Here is a 24,734-nt window from a genome sequence, read left to right as displayed (position 1 = left end):
TAATCTACAAACAGCATATACATACATATGTATATAAGTAAATTGCCTAACTTTTAGATAAAAGTACATTTGCATAAAGAAAGTCACAACTCAAAATTCGGAATATTTTAACTGAATATAACAAAATTTGTGAAGCGTTTAAATGTCTAATACAATTATTAGATTTTTCTTCTCCAGAATGACTTTAAACTTTTTCTGCGAAATTATACTTTTTGATTTATGACTATGTTAATGCAAATGATACAATTGTTTTAGTGTTTTACATTGAATGTGTGTTTGTACATACATATGTATTGCTATTATTTGTATTTACAAATACTAATAAATTATTTTGACTTGGTATTAAACAAAAAAATTTAATAAAGAAGATAAAATAGAAATTTGTAATACATACACTTTGAATCATTTGAATAGGGGGTTTTTTGTTTGTTTAATTGGTTTGTTCTTGATAGTTTTTAATAGTTATTAATTTAATTTTTATGTATACAAATGCACTATATTTTCGTTAAATATTTATTTTTGAATATTGAGTTATAAAACTCAAATAAAACTTCTTAAGCTATTTATGTTTCCTTATTAGCTAAATGGTAGGTGTTAGTTTTTATTAGTATTGTAATTTTACAATACTAAAAATAGACTGTAAGCTTAAAAATATTGGAAAATATTGGATACATAAATACTTGAATTGTTTTCTTGTTACAAAATTTTGTATATTTACATCTATACATATATTCAAATAAAATATAAAACGAGTATTAAAAAAGCTTATTTCAATTTCATATAGAGATTTAAACGACTATAGAACAGACAGACAAATGTTGGTATAAAATAAAATAGAAAAAAATTAAAAAAAAAATATTATGTATCTCATAAGAAAAATATTATTATACTTAGTTGCGTAAAAAGTGTTTGTGTAAGAGCTTTTATTATTTGTTTTAAAATAAATATGTTTATTTAGATATTGTATAAAGTTTTTATTTTATTTTATAGAGTATGTATGCATATTTTATTTTAATATTTATTATTGAACAATTAAAATTAATTTAAATATTGCTTTTTTCTCTACTAGTTATTACAATCGTATTGGTAGCAAAATATATAGTATGCAAACTATTTTGAAATTTATGTATTTGGTTTAAGGAAAATAATGTCTGTTTTTAAAGAAATATTTATATAAATACAGGACTCAATTCATGCCAAACATACATGAAAATATCTGTGTATACGTTTTCCTTTTTGAAGTCAAATATGGTTCAGTCTTTTTAGCTACAAAAAAATGTAATAAGTAAACTGATTTTCTTATGCTGCTTACACTTGTTTGTTCTTTACAAACTCCAAAATATCGTTGTTTTGTTTTTGTTTGGTAGTTGTTGTCTATGGGCGTCCATTTTAATAGCCCAACTTTTTCAAAGCCTTTAGATCTACATCTCCATAGTAATCCTCGCTATAAATACGTTAAGGGGAAATATAAAAAAAGAAGAAAAATTAAGCAAAATATTTTGATATTTTTAACACGAAGAAAAGTTGAATTTTAAGAAGATAATATTTAGTACTTGTTTCTCGTAATTTATATTTGAATTATTTATTCATGAAACATTACTATGTACATAATTTAATAAAGTTGTAAAAATGTACACAATTATTCACAACAATAATTTGTCAAATTTTATTTAAAGTAATTTTCCAACAATTACCACATCTTTTAATTTTTGATTTATCTCATACAAACATAACGTAAGTTACATAAGATTGACCGTATCCCGGTTTAATATAAAATCTGAGTCTGCTAAATTTTACTTTATTCGTTGTTAAATATTTGTGTTGGCTACCGTTATCGTTAAGCTCTAAAATATTCTTTGAGCTCGACAATGGTTATCTCCAAAATACTGCTACCGAAATAACTGCAATTACCGTTACTGCTAAAATGCTATTATGGTTTTAATCGAAACGTTATTCAAGAAACATTTTTTATAACCACCATCATAAAAAATTGTGGATACGTTGATATTGTTATTCTGTTTACAACACATTAAAATATTTGTCGCATACCCACATAAGTATAGGGGGGATTTCATGTCACGTGAACGAGCTTTTGAAACCAATGTCCGATCGGGATGAAATTAGCACCAAGTTTAGTCCTATTGGAGAGTAATTTAAGCACAATTTTTCAACAAAATCGGTGAAGTACTATTTGACTTATGGCCTCATTTTGTATCTTGAGATACAATTTTTCATTTGCCTTTCCGTGTAGAAAGAAAAAATTAAAATTTGGTATTTTATGAAACTAAGCGATACTTGTGTTTCAAGTCAATTATTTGATGTGGTACCAATCATAGAATAAACGCATAGAACGGAAGGAGAGAGGAAAAATTTACTCTCTTTTCACACATACGGGTGATATAAAATTAAATTTTAAATACAGAAACGAAAAATACGTTTTGAAAAATATGAAAATTCAATAATTACAATTTTTTCGAAAGAAAAAAAAAACGTTTCGTTACGTCTTACAAAATTAGGGCATTACAGTTTGACATTTTGGCCAAACAGGAATTTTTTTCTCATCCATGTAGCTTATTATCTATTGTTCCTAGCAAAAATTTTCCCAAATAGTCAATCTTTCGAAAAAAAATGTTTGACTTTTTTTGCAAAATCAAAAACTTGTTTGACTTTTTTCAAAATGGGCCCTTTTTCTCAAAAGAAAGCTTAGGTCTTTTCTTTTAAGAGCTTTTTTGTCGCAGAGTGGAATGCGAGTGGGACAAGTATCTATCAAAATAAATGTTTTGTAACTCAAAACATACCATTTTTTTACTTTTTTTGCAAAATCTTAAACTTTGTTTCAAAATGTACCCGTTTGTGTCCTAGTGAAACTTATGACATACAATTTATGAGTAACTATCTGGCTGAAATCTTCCACAAATTCTTGCTGCTGGTAAGGTTTGTTTGGTATTGCAAATGGGCAATATCGGTCCACGATTTCACCTAGCTCCCAAGCAAATGTTAAAATATGTTGATTATGCGACAATTCCCAAACAATGTTGCACAAATTATTTATAACTGAAAGTATGGCGAAAACCGGGAAACAGTTGTCCCTAGTCTAAATGCAAGGTAGCCCTCTGAAAATTACTTGAACACTCATAATTGACCTATAATAATTAATATCGTGATGAAATTGGACATAAAAAAGTTTTACATGAACCTAAATCTTTCTTTCTTCTAATTGACCCTACCCCATATAATATCTATGTCAGAAAATTATTTTATTGTCAATAAATAATTTATATATAATGGTATTAATATAAATTTCCACATAAGTCATGTAAAGTTTTAAGAAGGTAATAACTCTATAAAATTCTGTACAATTCAGAACATAACTGATTCAAGTGTAAATAAAATTTGTTGTTTTCCATAATTGAGTTTATTAGAATCCACAGAAGTTTATGTTTAATACAGTACCAACATTTTTTGTAAATATTATTAAAAATTGAGGTCAACCGAAATAGCACCAAAAACCTTTACCGCTAAAATACCATTATCAATATATGTAATTAAAATTATGTATTAGCATTGTATTTTAACCGTTTCGAATCGATATGCGTATGAGTTATTATTATTACATATTCATTGCTCATACTATATTTTTGGTGTAGTTCACACTAGTGATGAGCGATATTTCCATACCTGTGATTTAATCACTGTGATTGAAAAATCACTGGTAACAACAGTTACTGAATATTGCAAGTAACAGGTACATTTAAATCGTTCTTTTATATTTTTCTGTATACTGTTAAATGTTGTTCTTTTATATTTTTTAACATTCACTGGTATCGTTTTAGAAAAATCACTGGAACAACTGTACTAACAGGTACTTTTGATATCTTTCTTTCACATTTTTCAACATACTGTTAAATGTCGTTCTTTTATATCTTTCAACATTCATTGGTAACGTTTTTAAAAAATCACTGGTAACAAAACAAGAAAGTAACAGGTACTTTTAATGTCGTTCTTTTACGTATTCCAATAAACTGTTAAATGTCATTCTTTTATATTTTACAACGTTCACTGGTAACAACAGGTGCCTATTTTTAGGCGCATAATTTTATTTATATCCAACACAGTGTATAAAATAAAATATTAAGTACCATATCAGTTTATTCTCTTAAAATTTTGTTGCATCTGCTTAACTATGCTATTTTCCTATTTTTTTAAAAAAAAACATTTTTAAAACAGCAAATATTAGTTTTTGGTTTACATACGAACAGATTTAAAAATGAAAATAATATATAATATTTTTCTTAACATAGACAAAACGTGATCACGGTCATTGTTTAAAAGAACAGTGATTTATAAATCACGTTCACTGAGAACGACGTTCTTCAAAAATCACGGGATCGCTCAGCTCTAGTTCACACTGAAGAATATATGAGTTTCATCTTGGTTTTAGATTTATTTATTTAGAAAATCAAAAAAAAAAAACTAATTTATAATATAGAAAATTTACCAATAAGTTCCTTCATGTTTATATTCATTTAGAAAAGTGATTCATTTATAGATAATATAATAATATATAACAAGAACGGATAAAATATTACGATTAAAAGCAAAAATTACACCTTTAGCTTTAGAACCTAACGGTTTTATTTTTTTATTTCAGATTTCAATGTTCAATTTTGGCACACATTAATTTTGAAAAATTTAATTCACAAGAAAAAATTGTATCAATTCATAACATTACTATCTGAATATACCAGTATCAGTAGAAGAACTTAAAGAAATTCCAATATATTCAGAAAGCTCGCTTTTCTTTTCATTCTTACGATCTTTCCAGAAAGCTGAAAATGTTAAAACCAGTATTACAAACAATAAAAACAGATATAAATTGTAACTGATAAATCTTATTTCGTAAAAATATTAACACGTAGAAAACGTTATCAACATTATTATCATTTCAATAGCTTTCATGTTTATCTCAACTAAAATTAACAAAATCATATACATATATGTTGGAACCACATTGTGATTGGTTATTTTTATGTATGATTACTGTGATTGTGGCAAGCATATGGATCCTTGCAATTACCATAATATTGTTGAATTAGAGCTTTAAGATTGCTTTTGATCATGTCGAAAAAAGATTTTTTTGAGCATTTATGAAAATAATATTAGAACAAGTTTAAATATGCATAGTCTGCCACAAATTATTCCAATTGACCATCCAATGATGATGATACAAATGGCTATCAATTATGTTGAGAGATTGAATGCTGGATGTTCGTGGCTTGGTAAGGACCTTAGGAACTCTAAGATATTGTACTGCTATGGGAATAATATCTTACAGTTACCATATATGCATATATGCGGACTGTATCCCCCTGATGATGTCATAAGCATATATACTGACGGTTGTAAAGGGGATAATAGGGTCGATGAAGGTATCTTTATGGAGAATTATGGGACAAGGTCCTACTTCAGGCTACCTAACTTCTGCACTGCTCTTCAGGCGGAAACTACTGACACAAAATGTGCATCCAATTGGCTGAAGTATAATCGAATATCTGTAGATATATGTATATTTACTGATATCAAGGCTGCCGAAATAAGGGTATATCGTACGTGACATCAAACGGAAGTCATTTTGAGGTACATGTAGAAATATGCGAAAATTTGCGAATCGTGAGAGGCGTAATGTTTTCTTTTAATTTCTTACTCTAAACCAAATATTTTTCCTTTACAATCCGTCATATTTAAATAAAAACAATCTTTGGATTATTTTATAGTAAATAAAATTTAATATCGTACGTGACATACCGTACGTAACAGATTTTTCTCTTTTAATAAAACAATATATATTCTGTAAATATATGTATACAAAATCTAAAAAAATTAATAGAAAATATACATTCGGTTTCAATAAACAATTTGATAATAGCAAAAAAACAATCAGAGTCAAATTCATTTCATACTACATGCTAATTGAGAGCTTAGTTTTCGCCACAATTTTAGCCTAAAACATACCAATTAAATTAAAAAATTAAATATAGTCAGTTTAAACTATTATTTTTGCCAGAAAATCAAATCATCTTGAAAAAAAGTTTCAAGGGTTTTTGGTTTTTTTTCTCGTGGAATTGCCGATATGTAGTCTAGTATATCATACAGACAGAAATAATATTTTCTTAGCAGTCGAATCAAACATGACAATTTATATAGCATATTTAACACTAACATTATGTTTGTTTTGTTGGTTTGAGGTTTCCTATTTCAGCCACTATTTTGTTGGCTCAATTTAATTTTATTTGTGTTTATCTGTTGGAAATAATTCTTTGGAAAACTTTTGATAGCCATGTATGAGTGCATAGTGAAAGCAGAGGTTCACAAACTTATTGTTTAAAATATGTTAACACAATTGGCTTAAAATTCAAATAAATATAACACAATTTATTACAACTGTTTGAAAAGGGAGTATCCTATATTGATGTATTTCAATTACATCTAGGTGAAGTTCATTTCATAATTTCATAATAAGAAGTTCTAAACCTAAAAGATTATACATCTCTGATTCGCTCTCTCTCTCTCTCTTATTTTTGACGAACATTCGAGTAGAGAACAATAAATTTATACCACAGGCTCCTACAAATATCCTCACTCCACAGTGTGTGCCCTCAAAGAGCTGGATATTTATTATATGTATTGGAGCACGAGTACTGTTTTCTGCAATTTGTTGTCATAGTAAATATTTTTTCTATTGCTGATTTTTTTTTGTATTTAATTTTTTGTTCACAATTGCGGTATTGTTGTGTTGAAGTATTTTTGTAATTTTTTTATATCCTCTATTATTCAGCAACATATTCTATTTATATATTGTAACACATTTAAAAGAATAAAAATAATAAAAAGTGTATATTATCTCCTGTTGCGTTTGCTGTTTTATCTATTTTTTGTGTAGCTTTGCTTTCTCGGTCTTTTGAATTATCTTGTATGGGTTTTTTTATGTACAGCATACTTTAAGGGTTTCATATGAAATGTTAGATTGTTTGTTATTACCAAATATTCTGTTTATTATTTCCACTAAATTTTGTGGAATGGACCAATGTTATACAATTTCATAATTTAATATTTTAAAATAAAAAATCTTTAATATTAAATGAAAGCTATGATAAATATAGATATAACTTTACAATAACAGAAGACTTGTTACAACATTTTATGAATTTCTTATTTACATACCTCCAGCATTACGCAGTAGTGGTGCATGTGAAAATTTCTTTAACTCTATTAACAGTTTAGTTCTTATTTCTAATTATTCCCATTAGCTTTACCATCGGCAATCCTGGCCTTCTATATTATATTTAATAACTTTTGTATTGTGAATCCAACGTCCAATGACATTAGCGTGTTACGGATGTTATCAACTTAAATGAAAGTTTAATTCTATCTATAATACCGTTTCTTAAAATATTTGTCCCGGCTGCAGTATTTGGTAAGCTGGATCAAAGAATAAAAAGGCTTTATTTTAGGGATTTTGGGATTTTTTTCATATTTATCTCCAAAAGAAACATGAAATATTGGTACTAAGTACGTAAAAGGTATTTGAAAAGCGCTTTTAACGTCATGTCTAAAAGATTTTAACGTCATATCTAAATTATTGTGTAAGTAATATTCGAAGTTTTGTAATTTTTAACTTTTAAGATTAAGATAAACATCCTATAATTACGTCGAGACGGGTTTTTTCCGTTTTTCAAAACTCAATCCATTTTTTTTTTCAAACAGTTCGATTTTTTTTGTTCCCGATCTGATGTTAGCTATAAGTTCAAGACAATCACCACTATATGGATATTATAATTTCATTGAGTTATAAATCAAAGTTGGCAAATATACACATTATTTTTCCTACGTATAAACGGAGCCAGCCTAATGTACATTTATATAAAAATAAATATGTAGGTTGGAATAAGAGCATGTGCAAAGGGACGTTCAAATGTAGCTTGTGTCATATCTATTTTATTTGGATATACAACATTGTTAAATTTAATTCATCTTATTTTATTGTGGTAAGAATAAACTAATTTAATTTTAGCTTTCAATTAGTCTTCTGTCTTTATTTGGTTTTTGAAAACGAAAAATAAAAATAAAGTAAAAGACACTACATAACAATTGTATAATATAACAAAAACCACTTGTGCATACTATTTAAATGATTCATTATTTTTTCCTTTCTTTCATTAATTTTTGTTTGTAAAATATAAATTAAAAGGAACATGTACAAAATTTGGAACATTACTTCTTATGATATTTTATTTTGGATTTTTTCTCGAAAGAGTAAAATCTACTCAGAAGACGATTATGAGTCAATTGGTATTTTGAAAGATAGATGAGACCATTTCATTCTCTGTTACAAATAACAGCAATCTATCCAGTTTTATATTTGGGCTTCCGCACTTATGAATATCTGTGGACAGGTTTGAGGACGTAACGATATCGGAAAGATTGTTTAGAATCTAACCTAAGAGTACCACCAGACTATCCTTTTGCCATTGGTAAGATGCAGATCTCTGAGATTTATGATGACGATTTTTAACGTAATAAAAACCACTGACTATTGTCAAAATATTTGAGATAGCAGCTGATCATGCCTATTTGTCATAGGAAAAAATATTTCAATATTTCAGTCGGAAATCTACAAGATTTTTTGTCATATTGGAAGTTGTCACGAACTTTATCACATCTTTGAACGAATTAGGTAATTACAACAAGCCAACATTGTGCTAAATACCGGCCTACGGGTCCAATCTAGTTATGGCCTAATTGTTTAGTCAAACGATGCTTCATTTGAAACAGCCGAACAAAGTAAGTAGCACTTTTCAGAGTGTCTGAGATTTATGATGACGATTTTTAACGTAATAAAAACCACTGACTATTGTCAAAATATTTGAGATAGCAGCTGATCATGCCTGTTTGTCATAGGAAATATATTTCAATATTTCAGTAGGAAATCTACAAGAATTTTTGTCATATTGGAAGTTGTCACGGACTTTATTACTTCTTTGAATGAATTAGGTAGTTACAGCTAGTCAACATTGTGCTAAATACCGGCCTACCGGTCCAATCTAGTAAAGGCCTAATTGTTTAGTCAAACGGGGCTTTATTTGAAACAGCCGAACAAAGTAGGTTGAAAAGTCGAAATCGACTAGTTTCGGAAGTCATAAATATGTTGGTTTTGTGGCAACTATTTGTCCCTATTCCCCAAACAAGGTAGCCCGCATAAAACGACTTGAACATTCATAATTGTCTCATAGTAATTAATACTGGACACAAACAATTGCTGTATGAACCTAAAATTTTCTCTCAACATCTTTGTTACACCCAAAAATACTAGTCTAAAAGTATACCGACCGCCTCAGAATCGATGATAGGATGTTCGCCAATCCGTCCCAATTGTGAAGATATTTCGATAATATTTGGCACATACATACGTAAATGTTTAATGAAAATGCTGCATTATTATCCATTATTTTACCTAGCCCCCATACCAAAGTCCTGCCACAATAACACTTTTATGATATAATTCTCAACATATCTACACAAATAAGTTTTATATAAAATGAAGTAGTCACTTTTTCAAATTTTGTGCGGATCAATCCATAATTGACCTGAGCTCTTATATAAGGCCCACTTCCGAAAATCATTTAAATCTCTTAAAAATATTGCTAAGCAAATAAAATTCAACACAAATAAGTTTTTTATAAACGGAAATCATGCGTTTTCATTTCATTATGATCGGTCCATGATTAGTCATAGCTCTCATATATGGAAATTTGAAATTTTAAAAGAAAAGCAATATGATTTATCTTGTTTTCTTGTAAGTCCCAGAAGTTAATATCGCTCGATAAGGTCGACCTTGGGATACTTACGGGATTTTAACTCGAATTTTTTGCTCTTAGATATCACCAGTAAACTCTTTGTAATGATATCATGGGACTGTGTAGATTTTTTGGGTTAAGGGACGAAATCTCCTATTATTGTTGCCTCTTTAATCTAAACTTAAATCAAATTAAAACAGTTAGGGCCAACCTTAGTGCATAATTAAGTCGATCTGAAAAACAAACAAGTGACACTTCACTTCAATAGGAATTAAATATCTTAGTAAAGTGTGATATTTGCTATTGATTAAAGTAATAAAGTAGGAAAATATAAATTTACACATATTTTATTATTTGATAACACTTATTTGTAAAAGTGGTTTTTGTCATTTTATATTGCTTATGAACTTTAATTGGGCCAAGGTCAATTTATCTTGATATAACATTAATTTGAATTTCAATAATAGATATTTATAACATTAAATAGAATTTCATTTCTACATTAAGGTGCTTCAATATAATATTGAAAACATATTATTCCAATGAAGTCACCGCATTTTCTATGACCACTGGTATCTAAAAAAGTTATGGAATACCAATATCTTCATGAATCTTGCAAGGAAATAAAGATCTTCTGATATTCTGGGATCTTTATAAGACTAAATTACTCAGCACTTGCACTTTTCAGAGTGTCTGCTCATTAGTTTAAAATTCCCAAAATATTACATTTGCAACACCCTAATATGAATCTTAGTATTTGCTCACACACCTGCATCAATTGTTTTAATTTTTAATGTAAACAATTTACCTTGTTAGTAGTTGTATTGATGTGTGCTTGTGGTTGCACGTTGTCAGACTGTGTATGTGGTTCTAAGCTTATTTTTCTTATATAAATTAAATACAGTTTTATTCTACTTTTATTTTTTTTTTTATTTTTCTTAGTAATCGTATTATATACTTTTTTAATGTTTTATATTATTATTATTATAAATGTAAGTACTTAAGTTTGTTTCATTTTCCTTTTGTATTTTTATTGTTGTTGGTTTATTATTATTTTTTTCTTTTTATTGTATACACAAACATATGTGTATAAATAATCCAAGATTGTTAGTCTAGCCCTTAAAATAAGTTTTTCTAGATGTTAAAATTTTGATCCTTAGCATCTAGAACTGATTGAGGCTAAATGTCGAAAAATTAAATAAACTAAACTCCTGTGTTTTAAAATTATCTGTCAATCAGTTTTATCTACCAAAGAATGAAGAGTTCAATATCTTAGAAAAGAAAAGATGCTTCCATATAACGAAGGACAGGTTTAATGTATATTGTATGTATGTTATATTGTTTATATGTCTTTTTATATTTTTCTCAGCCAGTGTTTTGTTGCGCTTATCGTCATTAAAATTAATTAAAGTCAAAATAGCAGAAAAGGATTATATTTTTGTGGCTTAACTACAAAAAAAAAAGAACTTATAAAACAACAAACACAATAAACACATACAAATAAGGACACACATCCCAGCAGTTAAGCAAGTAGTCATTGTATCCCTTATAGACAGTAATTGTCACTAATGTCATATCAATTGGCTGACTCCAATTTATATATGCTGAGAGAAAATAATTTGTTACTTTATATATCCTAGATAATCTAGCGTCAAGACAATTGCAGCTTAAGTGTCTCTAATTAATCTAGAGTGTAGTCACTTTAAACGTTTTGTGAGTACATAATTCGTACAAACTGGTTTTATGCAAATTGTGTTGATATAATTCTCATACAGTTTATTTTTATTTTTGCTTAAGTATACTTGCTTAACTGCTGGATAGTTCGGGGCTGTCTGCTAGAACTGCTGGGATATATTTGTGTGTGTTAAGTTTTTACGTCTGTATACACACACAGAGCCATTTTGCTGGTAGATGATTAAGCCAAACAATGAACCATCGTCTAGTTACACGTTCTCATTCTCTTCTAAGTTTACTCTCTAACAATAGTATTATCATACTAGCACGAAATCTATGACATTATTGATATTGTATAATAAACGTGAACACTAGCGTGTCCCAAAAAAAATGTTTGTTAGGGCTCAAGCTTAATTTGAAAGCTTATAGGGTAAAGTATTTTTGAGATTTTTTTTTAGATCTTTCGGAAGAGGTTTAAAGTTCGCTAAAGTCGAGTTTTTGCCAAAAATCGGGTTTGTCTGTCTTTTTTTGAGTTTTCTTCATAACTTTGTCAAGACCCATGATTGTTGTCTCTATATTATTAAGAATTAATTGATCTTTCAAACTGCATTTTTAGTTTTTGTCATTTTCAAAAAAATTTTAAAAGTTATAAAGCCTTATTTACAAAATTTATGGAAAAAATTTCGAAAAATTTAATGTAGGGCACCTTAATTAATGAGCAATTCATTACAAAAACTAAAAATTTTTGCACACAAAAATAAAGCTCGGACATTTTTCTTTTAAACTGTGTCCTCAAAAGTATTGAAAATCGTGGATATTGACAATGTTATGAATAAAACTCAAAAAATGGCGGACAAACCCGATTTTTGGCAAAAACTCGATTTGAGCGACCTTTAAAAAATCTGAAAAAAATCTCAAAAATACTCTATCCTATAAGCTTTCAAATTATGCTTGAGCACCCATGAAAATAAGAAAAAAGACTTTTTTTGGGACACACTTGGGTGGCCTTATTATGAATTTTTTCGATGTTTCCACGGTCTTAAATTGTTTTATTTCCGTCATAAATAAAAAATAAATGCTGAAAAATGTAATGTTGGAAAAAAGTAGTTGTATTTAATTTACCCATTTAATTTTCTTCAAATACTTAGATCCTTTAATGTTAAGCATCTTAATAATTCGTTAAAGAGCTTAACATTTTCTTCTTCAATAAAAGTAAATTTTCCTGTTTTATGACATAATTTTGTAAGAAAGAAAGCATTATACAAAAATACAAGGTAGTTCCACTTTCTCTTTTTGTCGCCATATTAACGTTCTGACGTTTATTGGAATTCTGAAAAATCGTGCTACCGTATTCATTTATAAAATCCCATTTTTTGTTTATTTCAAAATCAAAAAAAAAAAACAGAAACAAAAAATTTAAACTAAAGAAATTCGTTTTTCAAATAATTTTAAAAGAAAAAACTATGTGTGCAAATTGGAAAGCTCTCTGACGGACTACGCCTCCCCTTATGCAGACAAATTAATATGTATTATAAAATTACAAAGCGAATAGCAAACTTATGTAAAACCTTACTTACGATGAAGTATAATAAAACTTTTATATAATGTATTCTGAAATTTATAAAAGTATATGTTAAAATGAATTTTTTAACGTTTATTTCAACATGGACATAGATGTATGGACAAAGCTATATTTTCTAAGGCCAATTTAAATGGTTGGTTACACAATGTTTTTGATTTTACAAAATCTGGATGTTAACAAAAGAAACAAATAAGTTCATTAAATATGTATCTTTTATGAATTAATATAAATTACACATTAAAATTAAAAATTTCTTAAACGTTATATCCATTTTTCCATATGTGGCAACGATTTTTTTATTGTTTACAGAAAACAAATTTCAAATAATTCCAATAAACTTCAAGAATATTTTTGTGAGAGAGAAGTGGAGTAACCTTGTATATTTGAATCATGAAAGAAAGTATACCAAGTAGTCCAACTCTCAATTTTTTGAAATTCCTCACTCACATATACGGTTACCGTGTGAGCTCAGAGAAATGTTAACAAATGAAATGTCTTGAAATTTTAACTTTTAATTTTTGATAAAATAACGTTTTCTAACACATTATTACTTTAACACATATTTTTTTATATTTTTTTAAAACACTTTTAGCACACTTTCATTGTTAAAAAGTTTCTATTTTGCACAAATCAAGAAAAAAAATATATTTGGAAATTCTGACATGCAATTTTTTGTTATTGTAGAATTTAAACTATAGGATAGAGTTACAATTTTTGGTATTGAAAATTCATATAAATTAATATTTAAAACATATTTATAAAACTCTGTTGCCTGTAGAAAATTTAAAAGTTAACAGCACATGTGTAATTTTGTTACTCACCCATGTTTAGAGTTAGGTACTTCTTTACTAACACATGTATAGAGTTAGGTACTGCTGTCAAAGAGTTGACTACTTGTTATACTTTTGTAAGAAAAATATTTTAATTTTTATATTTTGTAAAACGAATGCATTTCATAAAACAGAGCGCTTGAAATATCAAAATAAAATCTTTTTAATTTTTCATTGATTTTTAAATTTTCAAAGAAAAATTTTTTCAAAAAAATTTATATAAAAATTAAGTTATTAAATATATTTTGCTAAAATTTTCAGCATTTGCTTTTTTACTTAACGGAGAACAACCAGAATTTTTAGTTAACGGGGAACACGAATTTTGACGCCATCGGGACCAAAAGTTAAAAATAAAGGCCACCCTAACGAAAACTAACATACATAATTATTATGTATGTATATTTCGAGTGTGTGTGTCTTGTATTATGTATTTGTGTAGTGGATAGTTAAGAATATGGTTTCTAAAACGTTATAAGATTATTTGCTATAAGCATTTTTAGTCTTATATATTGAGAGGTTTAACTAACAAATATACATTTATATTAATCACTTTTATTAGTGTTTATTTTGTGAAGCTATTTAATTATATGTATTTAACTATTAAACGGATTAACCTAATTCGTGTACGCTGAATCCAGTGGTGCTAACCGTTTTTCAGGTTAGCTCTTGTTTTCGAGATATACCGTTATTTCGAAAATGGCGTAACTCAAAACGACTTAGCTTATTGAATAAACTAAAAGAAAACCAAAATTCCGCAATAAAATTAACTTTAAGCAAGACTAAACGTTTTTTCAATCTTCGTAGTCGTTTAAGAAATATAATTTTTTTTTTTGGCAAAAAAAAGTGCTTGTTTTTTAAAAACTAAACATCGGAGAACACTGAAGAGATGTAGCTAATTAAACTCATAGCTCGTGGCATTACTAACTATACTTTCATAATATTTTTTTTATTGTTTTCGTGTCCATTTCTATTCAGTTCAATTCATTCAATAGCGTTTTCTTGCTGCTTGAAATAATAACATATTCCCTTGACTACTCATAAACCCTTTAAAGGGTTAATTTCTAGATTTATTATTTTTTCTTCATAATTTTTCTTCTATAATAATTAAACATAAGAGAAAAAAAACACTGAAACAAAATATAAAGATGTTTAGTTTTATAAAATAAAATGTAGAAAATAAAACTTTATTTATTCTGTGTTATTTTCTATTTTGTTTTTACATCTTCATGTTAAGATCTCTAAAGATGTGTTTATTTAATTCAAACAAGTTTTAATTGGATAAGCTTACTTTATTCCATTTGCTTGTTTTATAATACTACTTTACACAGAAATAGACAAACACATTTACACAAATAAACCCTCACATCCACAGATATCCTTAGAGTTATAAATCCATACACAAGAAGTAGGAAAAAAGTCATCATTTTAATGGCAACGTAAAGTACGGATGTATTTGTTTTTGTGTATGCGTGTGAGAATTTAAAAGAGAGCGCATTGTATAAATGTATGAAGTAAGTATGTGTTTATATAATTGTAGTTGTATTTTATAATACAAATACAAGAGTCACTGTGAAACTATTAACTTGAAACTACCAAGGACCCGCATTTCTTTAGAAATAAACTTTACTTTTTTTTTGTTGGTTTTTGTTTTACATAAGAAAGTACTTCAGTTCAGTTAAAGAGTTGCTTTAGTTTGTTTTCATTTATTCACTTTTTAGGAAGAGGTCTTTGGTGCTAGAGATTTATTTTGTATGTGTATAGAATGTTAAAATATATTTAACCTCGAAGTTTTTATTATATGAATGAAAAAACCTTGAAAATGATTAGCAAATTATAACATATTTAGTTTTTTTTATGTATGTATTTTCTTACCGAACCATAACGTCGTAAATCACTTCTCGCAATACTTTTTGTAATGTGGTCTTGATATATGTTTTGTTGTTGAAAATTGGTCAAGAAATCACATAACAGGGTTCTGATGTCCTCACATTTTACTGCTAAGATGGAAAGACTTCGAAATAGGCTTATCATTCGAATAAATATTATTCGTAAAATCGAGCAATAGTTAAACTTTTTATTCAAATGAATAACATTTTTCAATTTAGAATAAAAACTTATTTCATTAATAATTGTCAATTATTCGAATAGTCGAATAAATTTATTTTCAAGTTAAAATTGAAAAAAAACAATGTTTATATAAACCAGGTACAATAATGGTTATAATTGATATCAAAAACGTATTTTATAAAAGTTATTTTGAGACTTTAAAAATAAAAATCCATCTAAAACAGTTATTATTCAACGTACAAATTAAAAGAATGAAACTCTTAAAAAAAGTGTCTTAAATATCCATTATAAAAAAATTCGTTTGAGGAGTTTTATTTTTCCCATCAGAAAAAAACTCAATTGAGGAGTTTTATTTTTTCCGTCAGAAAATAAAACTCATTTTATGTAAATTGACACCTAATGCTTGCGCCTGGAAGGTGCTTTACAATTTGTAAAGCACATTGCATTGCACAGTGGGGCAGAATCGAAATTTTTTGGAAATAAATCTGGCATTTCTAAACGGCTGGTCCGATCGGGATAAAATTTGAATTGGGCGTAGCCAAGGAGTATTCGCGAAATTTTCTTAATATTTTATTCAACACAAATCATTGGTTTTGACTTAGTCACATTAAGAAAATTTATAAAATTTTTTTAGTAGGAAAAAGTACAATATTTTTGAAGGACGGAGATATTGACTTAACATTTTTTCTGTAAGACCAAAAATTAACTTATCTAAACAAAACCAATTTGTTCGGAATAATTGTGGATCCAATTGTGCCTAATATTTGCAATCCTATTAAAATTTTGATATAAATTTTAGTTTTAGAATGAATAAAATCTTTATTTATTAACGAAACTCAATAAATTTTCAGCGTTTTTTAAGTATCTTATTCTAAATAACATTGTGTAAGAAACCTTGTCAAAAGGTTAAATGGAATCCCACAATTCCTAAAAATTGGAGCGAAAATCCCAAAAATTGTATTTTTTACAATTTTGCCTATAGGGTCCACATTTCCTACGGGGCTGGGAAAATACTTAAGGGATAAATAGGAAACACATTAGGGTTTACAAAGCTGCTTTCCGCTTTCTAATCCCAGCTTTGGGATTTTAGAACATGTGACCCAAATTTGAAATTTTGATAAAAAAATAGGTCAATTTCCAAAGGGCGTAGGGCAAACATTTTCGAAAAATATCACATGTTTTTTATACCAAAATGTTCTCCGAAGAAGCTTTATAGAAAAACATAAAATTGTTATATATTCTTAAAGAAAGTTGTTTTTTAATAAAAAAAAGAGTTAAGTCACCTTTTTGTCCAAAAAACAGCAAAAATATACTATTTTTGGAATTTTTAAATTGAAAATCGGTTATTTTTGGATTCGTAATCGACATTGCTCTGAAATCTTTTGTATGTTATTGGTAATTTAGTTGTCTAACTAAATTCGGTCTAAAAGTGCGCCCTATATTTTTAAAAAAGCGGACCAAGGTATGGCAAAATTTTAGAATTTCAATTTTGAAATGCCTATAACTAGGAAATTATAAGAGACAAATAGTACGGGCAAGCATGTTTTTTCAAGACCTAGCCTAGCGCTATCCAAAAATATAAAATTCTTTGAAATCGGATGGGAAACAAAAAAATGACACGTGTTTAAAAATTTTACATGTCGAAGGTACTTCGGACCAGCCATTTAGAAATGCCAATTGAATAAATTGTATTTAAAATAAAATCAAGTGGGATTTTAATTTGTTATTGTTTGATTCCTGTTATCAAATTGTTGTTGTTTTTCTTCTTAAACAAATAAATTACTACAAATATTATATCAGAGAGACTCAATAAAGAAAGATACTGAAAAAAGTATAAAATAAACGAAAAGAGTTTTATTTTCTGACGGGAAAAATAAAACTCCTCAAATAACTTTTATTTTATGACGGAAAAAATAAAACTCCTGAATTGAGTTTTTTTTCTGACAGGAAAAATAAAACTTCTCAAATCACTATATTTTATGACGGCTATTTAAAACTATTTTTTTAAGATTATCATGTGGACTTTTATTGAAAAATAACTGTTAACTCTGGAGTTGAGATCATTTTTTTAATATCACCGTAGTTTCTGAAAGAGCACGTCAATACGAATTTATTGGCATATCACAGTATATAGCGGTCCCTGATATAAACACAAATTTGGACAAAACTACCTCAATGAAAATAGAATAGTTTATTACAATAACCACATTGAAAACTTTTCATATCGAATTTGCATTAACTCATCAGTATATGGCAATTATGAAACTCAAATTAGAATCGAAAACCTTGTCACTACTAAAGACGTAGGAAATGTAAATGTATATGCAACTGAGCTACAACGATCTTCAAAATAATAACAAACAATCTAAATATAAATTATAATCTATTTTGACTGAAAGACTTATACGAATTTAAAAATACATCCCACAATCACTGATTCTGGCGATGTTGCAGAGCTGTTAAAAGTTATTGATTTTATCAAGTTTACACACTAGATTATTTATAGTATAAGTCACCACAAGAAAAACAATCTTAGAATTTCCCATGACACCTATTATGCATGATGAGTCATTCTTAATAGATCTTCTTAAATCTTATTCATGGAAAGAATATCTTTTGAATTAAAATCCGGAACGCTACTGAATTGGAAAAGTAAAATATCACAAATAAAAACTCCAAGGAATTGGAAGCAAACAGTGCATTTTAGAAACAACGATGGTAATTGCACTAGTTCAAATCTTTATGTACAAAAAATATTTGATGAAGTACAAAAAGGCTTCAAAGTTCAGACCATAAAGTTCTTGTACCAGAAAATATCCAGGATTTTAAATTTCTATTAAATTGTTAATACAATATGCTCATATTGAGCGGGTTTTTTGTTATATGAATATGGTTTTGCATATGGATTTCCTACGAATTGTGATCATGCACGTATTTTTCCTACAAACCCTTATGACAAATTTAGAACTCAGAAATTATATCAAATACACTTTAGAAAAATGTTCGAAACTTTTACTGTTAATAAAAATTTCCCATTAAATGTTTGATAACAAATAACTGGGCTCACGACTAGACCTGATCCTAGATTAATATTCAAAAGGATGTTAAGGATTTATGTTAAATATGAGATGAATGTATGATGAATGTCTGTAATAAGTTGTTAATTGTATCGAAATTTCTGAAAATTAGTAAAATGTTAAAGATAGAGGAAAAAAATCAAACTAAATTTTTTTGTATTTTTTAAATTATTTTTTTATATTTTTTTCGTAATTATTTTTTATTTTTTTTTTTTAATAAAATTATAAACTTAAAATCAAAAATCACTTAAATTTAAAGAAATGTCTAAAAGTAAGTATTTACGACATTTTTATATAAAAATTTTGATAAATTTACTCAATTGTTCACTCAGCTGTTTGATTATAAAAAAAAAAATATTAAGTTATTTTTTTAGTTTTTTCTCTGATGGCTTAACTTTTTTCTTTTTCTAAATAAAGACAAACAAAAACAAACAAACAAAATAATATAGAATTTTGAAACATTAAAAACAAAACAAAAAGTTATATAAATTAAACCAAATAAAGCTCATACAGAGAAATACAAAACAAAAGTTATAAATTTTTTTCTTTTTTTCTTTTAAATAAAATAATTTTTTCTTCTTTCAGAAAAACGTACACAAACAATTTTTTTTAAAATTTTTTGAAAAATTTCAATATTTTTACAGGAGTATTTTATAAGGATAGTATTTTTGTTGTAGTTGTTTTGTTGTTTTTGTTCTTGTTTTAGTATAAAAGTGTATAAAAAAACTTGTTGGTTACTTTAAAATACACGTAAATTTGTAAATTTGTATTGAGAGTGTGTTGGTTGGTGGTACGTGTAAATTGAGAGAGTGTTGTGTGGATGTTTGTTTGTTTGTATGTTGTGTTGGTGTATTGGTTTGTATTTGTTTGTTTATGTAGTGGTAGAGTTATAATGAATGAGTTTATGAGGAGGAGGGGGCAGCTTTGGCTTTGTTCTTGTTGCGACCTTCACTATTCAGACCAGCTAAAAGTTCACTTTTACGGATGCTCTTCAAATCCAAATCGCCGTAGTAGTCTTCACTGTAATGTAAAGGGATTTTTTTTATGTGAGCGGTTTAGGATATGTAAGGTTGATAATTCTATTCTTTTTAATGGTTTTTTTTATATTTTTTAGTTCAAAGGTGATTTCTTAACATAAAAAGGCAAAAAATTGTGGGTTTAGGTATTCAATTTCACAAGCAGTTTGAAAATAATAAAGAAACAAGCAGCTGATATTTTTTTTACAGAAAACGAATATAAAATACAAATTGCTAGAACAATATATTGCTATATGCTCAAATCATAAATTTGCTGTAGAGGCTTTAAAGCTACCAACACCTTAATAAGTATATTACAAAAAAAGGAATGTATCACTTACCAGCCGGGAACATCTTCGGGATCTTCACAGTTACCAGTACCATCACCATCACCAATCTTGAATACAGTACCAATGGGGCAACCATATTCACGGGCAACACCTTCCAAGCAAATGTAGTATTTACGGCAATCTTCGGGATGGGCATGTCTGGAGAAAGAACCAGCATTGGCCAATTCACCGGCAGCGGGACAAGCGAAACCATTGGCAACTTCTGTAACATTAAAAGTATGATATTTAATTGAAAGTTTTTAAAGTAATATTTTTCATTTCTGAAATTACCTTCGTTTCTACATTCGGGAACTTGATCGGCCCACATACAGACACGGGCATCGCGATCGTAAGCTAAACCGGGAGAGCATTGATATCTAGAGGGTTCACCGTTCCAACAGTTCCAGAAGACATCACATTTGTTCTCATCGGGGAAAATACCATATAAACGGGAACAATGGGGTGTAGAAATTGGTGGTTCTGTAAGAAAATTCATTTAAAATTAAAAATTTCTTCGCTTTCATATTAGTGTATTAATTCAACACTTCACGAACTTTTATACTGTTTCTGTAAATCATTCCATAATTTCAAATCAAAAATACAGATGACGTACTTTTACATTGTTTCAAAGAATCTTTATGTATTTTTAATTCAGTCTAGATAAACTTGAGCAGTCTTAAAAGTTCCCTTAAGTTTTCAATGAGTTTTTTTGTAGAATTTAACAACTTACCCAATTGTGTACGCTCGCCACAATCAACATTGTGCAAGTAGTCACAGTTTTCAGTTAAGTATTTTGGATCAGAGGAATCGAAAGCCAAACCATTACCGCAGGTCTTCAATTCAGCAACATTGTTGTCACATTTCCAATATTTATCACAGGATATGTCATGGGGATAGAAACCAAAATCATCGGGACATTTAAATGAGTCCTGGGCAACAGCTAAAAAAAATTAAATGAAATATAAATTATTAATAAATATTATTTATGGCAAAATAAATGCAAACAAATTAAAATTAAATCAACAAATCATAAAGGAGTAAGAGATAAAAATTAAAATAAAAATAAAAACCAACACATGTGTCAAAACTAATTAAAAATTATATTATAAACTGTGAAAACAGCATACAATTAATTAACAGCTCACAATTATAAAGCAGGAATAATAAAAAATTATTAAACAAAAAACATATGCATATAAATGAAAATGAAAATAAGTACATATAATAAAAATAATAAAAACGGCAACCAAAGAGATTTTAAGCGCTACATTTTTTTTTTTTGCTAACAAAAGAATATTATAAAGGCCTAAATGTAGGCACTGGTTTTTATTCAAATTAATGTTATGGTTATGTGTAGTATAATTAAAATAACTTGCATAGACAAGATTTAAATTGCTGTATTAAGAACAATATTTTAAATTAAATCATACTATTTGCTAGTTAGTGTTACATACCGTTACTTTTATTTAATACTCTTGCTAGTTTAAAGTTATATACTATGACAGCAAATAACTTTAAATAAACATGTTTAAAGAGAATAAAAACCAATAGTAACTGACAACTATAAAAGCAATAAATAGACAAACTATTTACAAATTAATAAAACACAATGTTCTGTAAACGTATAATATAACATACATACATATATATGTATGAATGTACATAAACTCAAACTTTTATAATTCATGAAATTGAAATTATATAAACAACATTTTGACACTGCTTTTTAAGTAGCCAATATTTACAATATTAAATAGGCATATCATTTTTGAATATCATGTTACGCGCTCTAGTCATTTACAATGACAGCAACAAAAACAACAATTAAATCACAACAACAACAACTACAGCAAACAGCAACAATATCAACAACTAATATCGATTATAAAAGTTACACAATCCTTTACAGTATATTTACATTTATGGTTTGGTAAATTTTACAGTTGTTTTTGTGCATTTAAGTTTTCATAAATAAAATCGTTTGTTTGGTAATGTAAATCTGCATATATTTATATTTCTGTGATAATAACACAAGTTTACAAAAAAAAATATTTTTTTTTGTTTTTTGAATGAAACACATGTTTTTGAGAAAGGCTAAGTACGGCAGTTATTTAAATACATATTTTCTTTTTCTGCATAAAAACCTTGTAAACTAGTGTAATAAGTACCTTTATATGATAGAATATTTTGTAGGTTTTATGATTTCATATTACATAATATTTTTTGGAATTGCTAGTGATAGTGAAGTAAATGATTTTAATTTAATTAAACTATAGCTTATTTAAAATTTAAAAAAATATTTTAAAAGTGCAATAAATATAAGATGTATGTTATTGACAAGCACTTATATTTCGTAGCAATTTAATCAATATATTCATAAGTTTTCAATAAAACTGGAAAGGGAATTGAGTTCCCTATTTGTAAATAATCCAAAACTAACTAAGTTATTATCTCCTCAATATTAATTCCTCACCGTTTATTATAACAGATTTTACAATTTGAACTGGTTTTTGGAAAATCATATGGATCCATTGGGTATTAAAGGTATTGTAAAGATTTATTTCGTTTATACAACGTTTATAAAAAATCATTCAAAACATTAAGTTGTTTTACTAAATTAATTTTAAGGTTTTCAAAAAAAAAAAATACATAAAAATAAATAACAATTTAACACAAAAAACTATCACAAATAAACCACAATAAAGTACGTGAGCAAGTCAAAAAGTGTTTGTATAATATTTAACAACAACTTTAAATATAAACAAATCACAACAAAACCAAGTAAAAGTAGCAACAACAATATAAACCACAAAATTTTGCAACTAACTAAATTACTACTACTGCTACAAACATATTTACAGCCAAACAGAGATCCAGTTTTAAAATAAAACACTCTCACAACACCCACCCACACTTACGAACATACATACATGTGAATTAAATAACAGCTTAAAATATGCAATACATTTTGAGCACTCTATGCTAAAGTTAATAAACAGAGATGAGAACCACTGTAAAATGACTGAGGGCCTTAAAATGTACAGCCTAAAATATGCTATACATTTTCAACACTGTTAAAGTTAACAAACTGAGATAAACCACCGTAAAATGTCTAAGGGCCTTAAAATGTTTAATAAATTCATAAGTAAAATACTATTAGAAATTTAATATTTTTTTTATTTATATTTTTGTTTACTTTTCCTTTCAGTTTTGTTCATTTTGTTAAAAACTTTCGTTTTTATGTTTAACCTGTAGTGGTGTTAGTTAAATTATCTGACAAAAACATTGAGTGAAATTTAGGAAAACTGTGTGATAATCTAATTGCACAACCACAAAAATGAGGTAAACACTGTATTACAAACAAATCCCTTTTATGGTTGAATTTTCAAATTCGTTAGTATAATATAACAGCAACAACAACAGCTGTTACTAAAATGTACTTAAATTGTAAATACAGTTTGTTAAAGTCCTTGATAGTTGTGTTGTGTTTTTTTTTTCAATTACATTTTTAAACTTTTTTTTGTTTAGCTATGAAACAGCAAACAACCACAAACAAATTAAATCAATTTAGTTACACCTTTAATAAATTTATTTGCAAACAATTTTAATATTGCATCATGAAAACTGAATGATAATATACAAAGTGTTTTGTTTTTGTTTGTTTGGTGTGTTAAATTAAAACAAAAAATTCAAAAATAATTACTAAAGTGTTGTGTTAAAATTAATGCAAAATAGACACAATACAACACAACATGATGTAAATTTTAAAACAACAAAGTGCTATGAAAAATTGATGTTTAGTCTTTCAAAATGATATGGTATAAATAAAATTGATGGTTGTTGTAATACCAACACTAGTATAAACGAGTTCAAGTAGCAAACACTCGTATATGTAGCTACCTCATGTATTAAAGTGCACTAAATACCACTATGTGGCAAGTGCAAATGGCAACGACCGTTATTTTATAATTATTGCCGGCCAATGTTAGTTATACAACCGAGCATTATTTTTAAAAGTCTTTGATACCACAATAACTATTGAAAATACAACAAAAAGAAAGAAATAAATAAATAAAAACACATTGATTTGTTTGTATCTGTTGTACGTTAATGACCAAAAGACTTTGAACGTGCAGCAAAGAGTAAACTTAGCAAATTGTTTTTTCGTTTTTTTTTTTGTTTTTTTCTATTTCCATTTTCAAATTAATGTGTATTGTTTAGTCATATTTACAGCACAAATTTAATATTAATTAGAAATACAATATTATTTTTCTTGCTATCTTTAATATTTGCAAACATTTTTTA

At 27.4% G+C, this 24,734-nt stretch overlaps 1 protein-coding gene across 2 annotated transcripts in view; it reads right to left on the bottom strand.

Annotated features, from left to right (window-relative positions):
* Window positions 1-1,138: 1,138 nt before the first annotated feature.
* The window catches only part of Gasp (Chitin binding Peritrophin-A domain-containing protein Gasp), a 45,277-nt gene continuing 21,681 nt past the window's right edge, over window positions 1,139-24,734 (bottom strand). Inside the window, exons 2-5 of one of the 2 annotated variants that reach the window (XM_065516011.1) lie at window positions 21,160-21,369; window positions 20,721-20,909; window positions 20,442-20,652; window positions 1,139-1,444 (exon numbers count right to left, since the gene is read on the bottom strand). In XM_065516011.1, the coding sequence (XP_065372083.1) occupies window positions 1,390-1,444; window positions 20,442-20,652; window positions 20,721-20,909; window positions 21,160-21,369 (665 nt within the window). In that variant the 3' untranslated portion in view covers window positions 1,139-1,389. Of the gene's footprint in view, window positions 1,445-19,277; window positions 20,105-20,441; window positions 20,653-20,720; window positions 20,910-21,159; window positions 21,370-24,734 lie in introns of those variants that run through there. The other variant, XM_065516010.1, reaches the window with a different exon arrangement.

This window comes from Calliphora vicina, chromosome 1 (genome assembly GCF_958450345.1).
Source record: "Calliphora vicina chromosome 1, idCalVici1.1, whole genome shotgun sequence".
Classification (NCBI taxonomy): domain Eukaryota; kingdom Metazoa; phylum Arthropoda; class Insecta; order Diptera; family Calliphoridae; genus Calliphora; species Calliphora vicina.
Note: the sequence above shows the minus strand (reverse complement) of the source record. Positions and strands in the feature narration are given on the sequence as shown.